The sequence below is a fragment of the Quercus suber genome, unplaced genomic scaffold, assembly GCF_002906115.3.
Source record: "Quercus suber isolate HL8 unplaced genomic scaffold, Cork oak 2.0 scaffold_830, whole genome shotgun sequence".
NCBI lineage: Eukaryota > Viridiplantae > Streptophyta > Magnoliopsida > Fagales > Fagaceae > Quercus > Quercus suber.
Genome location: NW_027070260.1, coordinates 97,427 through 102,113, shown reverse-complemented (window position 1 = coordinate 102,113; position 4,687 = coordinate 97,427). Strand labels below are relative to the sequence as shown.

Below are 4,687 nucleotides of genomic sequence, written 5' to 3'. Positions count from 1 at the left end.
ATAAGATGTCAAGGGAGTTCTATAATCTATATTGAAACGAAATCCTACAAAGTAACAGTGGAGGAAGCGGGATTAGTCTTTATGATGAGGGTCATTGAAAGAAGTGATGATTTTCTACGATCAGTTTGTTCTGGGAAAAGGAGCAAGAGGGTTATTAGCATCTGTGGAGGATTTAGCCAAAGCAGAACCCTTCACAGTTTTTCTTATGGAAGATTGATGTGCAGTAAGATAGCAAGAGAGACATGAAATGGATAATATGTGAGATGCAATAATGCCAGGCTATGAAATTGCAGTACTTTCAGGCTATGAAGCAATCTTCCTTTCATGGGACAACTATCAAAGATGATTAGATGATGGTGATTTGAAACTCCAAATTTTGATTACCGAGTGTGAACAACTTTTTGACATGATACCTGTACTAAATGCCAAAAGTTTCAACAAAAATAATAAAACACAACAATTAAGATAATGTAATCCTCTCATCCAGGTTCATCTCACTATGTAGAAGCAAGATCAGTTGCTTGCTGCACCTCTAAATGTAAAATGTAAGTTATCATCAAGCATTGATCCTCTCACATAAGTTTCCGAAATCAAGTTCCAGCCAACGGAGCTTCTGTGGAACATATTACATTTCTGGGTACTACTCCAAGTAGATTTCCTCTGCCTTCATCCCAGATACAACATAAGTAGCTCCAATTTCAAAACTTCAGAGCGGATGAATCCATTCTTTTAACTTCAACAACCAACTTAATTATATTTATTCTATATTTCCTCATCAAAGAATCAAGAGGATAGGCAGATAACTCCAAGCTTGATACACAAATTTCAATTAGATTGGGAATAACAAGATTATTGATAATTATAATCTTTAATGAGATGCCACATGGGAGTAGAGAATTGCTCACAGATTGCATTGACAAATTTATACACTAACTGGACAAAATATGCGGTCACTTGGTGCTTTGCATATTTTCAAAATCTCAATATAATTCTTTGGCACTAAATGTATTGGTAGAACTCAACGAGGGTCATGTATAGGCTCATCTGAATCATATTTAGAAAGCAAATCACAGTAAGACTCCTCTTCAGATATGCATTGATTATCACTCATTTCATCATCATATACATCACTTAATCGTTCATGTTCTAGATCAGAATCTTCACTTGTCTTGTACAACCCCCTGCTCCTATCTAGCAGACCTTTCCTCAACATGCTTGCAAATCTTTCCCTGATTTCTATGAGGGGGTGTCTCTGCAAGAGTTTCTGGCGGTCATAGGCTTCCCTTAAAACAACCGTCTGAGTGTCATTCTTCTTAGAGAGGTAAAAAATACCAGGATGGCGCTCAAACACTTTAGTAAACTTCTGGGGCAGGGCCAAAGGCATACGGAGGTTGCTCACATTCTTGCGCTCGGTTTTCTTTTGTATGGTTAGGTGAAGAAGCTCGTGAAAGACTCCAACAATCCTCTTCTCAGACATATCTGTGCGGGGATCCAAATGCGAGGCATCAGTGTATGGCGAAGTATAAGGGAGCCTTTGCCACTCTTTCAACCACTCCATGCATTTTCGCTTCAACCCAAATCCTCTGGTGAATCCAATTGGAAAGGCTAAGCAACCATTTTTCATGTCTTCTTCATTCTGTTGTAAAGTGGCATTCTTTTCCAATTCAGAGACAGCGAGTTCATCATCCCAGGACAAGAGTTTCAATCCAACACGATCGTCAGGAAGGTTGACCAAAGAGAATAACTCAGGGTGATATGGAATCAAGGAAGCATGGTAATCATATGGCAACCCCAAGTCCCATTTCAGCTGGTCAATAGTTTGTAAAGGAAGTGTCCATTCTCTGGTGAGCATGAGCAGTTTACGGAGCCTATTGACAATATCCATCCGATTCTCCTCAAAAACATTAAGCTCTTCCCCGTGGAGTTCCAACGCTTCAGGAGCCAATCCAAAACACGGGACACGAGTGCCCCCACTATCAAAAACATAAGACTCATGAAAAACAGAAGGGTATCTCCTAACAAAAGTAGAGAGCTTAAGATCATGAGGAAGACCAAGCTGTCCACGACGACGAGAGAGGTGGTATATGGGAAGGCGACACTGACGAGTAGAAGAGATCATGGAAACAAGAATACAAGCCGCTCTAACATCCCTCTCACCAGCAACAACACCATCTAGTGCCCTATCTTTCGCCCATTTCAACTTCACATTAACAAGACCACACTTTTGCTGGTAATCAAATCCTTTCTTATATCTGTAAACGAAACCAAATTGTCCAGCCCTATTGAAAAGCAAGCATAGCACCATTTTCTTCTAATGAATAATGATAACAATAACCAAGATTGCCTAGCAGCATTGCTCTTGTTTCATTGCAATTGAGTTTCTTTGCGGCATAAAGTCAAACACCTTGTGAGCATTACACTGAAACTGCCAAAAGCAGAATTGTGTTTTCATTTTCTAAAAGAAAAATCATTTACCATCGCAAAACTTGATCCAATTAATTAGAGGGTTAAGATAAACGACAATAGAGTAACCAAAAACGACAAGAGGAATGAACATTTAATCAGAGACAATGATAGCACTGATTTACCCAAATATTCAAACACTTGGCCTCATTATTCTAAACAACACCAAACAGTACCGAATCGAAACCAACAGTAGAGAGAGGGGGGGTGGCGGGGGTTGTTACTGGTTGATTTGAGAAATGGCGCAGATCAGAAGATGAATGACGATAACAACAAAAGTGGATACTTTGTCTGAAACCAAACATTTATGAAATGCTCGAGTTTTTTTTTTTTTTTTTAATATTGTTTTTATGTTTGTTTAATTTTTATTTTTATTTTATTTATTTATTTATTTATTTTTTATGTTTGATTATTTAGTTTTTAAACAAAACTCAAATTTAAACTCCACACTATTCAATAAATCGAGTGGAATACACTTGTGTAAAGTGTACAGGGTTGAGTTGGGCGGGTGGAGAGCAATATTTTAAACCAACCTACCACTAGTAGGTTGGAAAAATTTCAATCCACCCCAACCCATCAATTTATAAATCATGCGAGTTGGTTAAAAATCTTAATGGTTTCGATTTGGTTGGTTGAATGAGTTAGGCGGGTTGACAAATTCAATTGACTAAATTAAATTATTTTCAATTAAGTTAGATAATTATTTGCTCCATTAATTTAAAAAATGGAAAATTTCAATTTTATTAAAAATAATTAAAAATAATACATTATTTTTATTAGAATGATTGAAATTTTATTAGAAGTGTACATAGAGTAAGAATAATAACAAAATTTTAGAGAGAGCAGCTGGAGCTTATTAAGGAATAGAAATGTGAAAATGAAAAAAAAAAATAAAAGAAAGAAAGAGATGAGAGAAATGAGTGCATATGTTAGGTATAGTTTTGTGACATGAAAAATTAATTAGGAGCGCAAATCGGGTTGTGGCAAGTTAGAAATATCTCAACTTGTTATTCAATTTGACCTTCTAAATTATCTATCTAACTAGCCCAACTCAGTTCTTCTCACTTAATGCAGGTCAGTGCAAGTTGGGCGGGTTAGACGGTTTTTTTGCATAGCCATACATTCAAGCGTTTGATACTTAATTTAAATTTATAAAAATATTATATATTTATATGTAGATGTAGATGACATATATAAAAGTATAATTATCTATATTACTATTTAAGGGGCTTCCCCTATTTGGACGGATTTTTTTTTTTTGTTTCAAAATGCCCTTATTTTTCTAGGTTGAAGTAGAGACAAAATTAAAGGACAACATGTAAAAATATATTTCTAACTCTCACCTAAAACATTTCTTACAAAAGATGATCACTCTCCTACTAACCCACTTATTCAAAGCAACTATACGTTTACTTTAAAAAAAGAAAAAAGAAAAACAAGTTTAAAAAAAGAAGAAGTTAAAATGCCTACAAAATAAGCCAACAAGTGCAATTACAAATTTCAAAAGACCCGTTTCTATCTCTAACTCCCACCCAAGCCAAAAAACAAGAACCTATTCCCCACACAAAGTTCTGCTAAAGCTACTCACATTCAAAACTGCCCTATCAATCTTTAGTTTTCTTCTATAAAAAAAATAAAAAAAGAAAAAGAAAAAGGAAGAAGAAGATAGATCTTCACTTTTGACAGAAATTTGGCCATCCTTATTTCCTCCTCATTAGATTAATGGCCATAAGACTACAATGGTGGTGAGTGTTTTGATCCAATTAATTTTTTTTTTTTTTTTTGCTACAAATCTATTAGAAATCTATTTGTTTTACACTATTATCTATTGTCATTACTATTTGGGGATTTCCGCATCACAAGAGATCGACTTGATGAGGGTATGTTATATTTTGTCAAATTTCTCAACAGCGGTGGGTCTCCGCGCCTTGGAGAGAGAAATGCTAGAAGTTTTGAGGATCGTAAAAAAACTATTCTTAATTAATAGCTTTTATTTTTCAAATCTTTATTGAGTGGGTGAATCCTTCCAATCTCTTTTATTTTGCCAATATTCTTGAGACACTTGATGGTTGTATTTTTTTTAGGTTGATAGTTCTACTTTTATCACTTAACTAGCCTCATTGCATGCCCGAAAACTTTTCTATTTTCTAGTTGATATAAATTTTTTAATATTTTTTACCATTTGTGATTTATGTTTGCAAATGACATTTATTTGTTTTCTAGT

General features: G+C 35.0%; 1 protein-coding gene across 1 annotated transcript; it reads right to left on the bottom strand.

The window, feature by feature from the left end:
• Nucleotides 1-351: 351 nt before the first annotated feature.
• Nucleotides 352-2,771, bottom strand: LOC136065016 (protein WHAT'S THIS FACTOR 9, mitochondrial). The gene has a single exon (XM_065767629.1). The coding sequence runs from the start codon at nucleotides 2,303-2,305 to the stop codon at nucleotides 1,019-1,021; it is 1,287 nt and encodes a 428-aa protein (XP_065623701.1). The 5' UTR covers nucleotides 2,306-2,771; the 3' UTR covers nucleotides 352-1,018.
• Nucleotides 2,772-4,687: the final 1,916 nt, after the last annotated feature.

Excerpts from the sequence above, each read along its gene's own strand:
- LOC136065016 (XM_065767629.1), bottom strand. The coding sequence starts at position 2,305 with ATGGTGCTATGCTTGCTTTTCAATAGGGCTGGACAATTTGGTTTCGTT.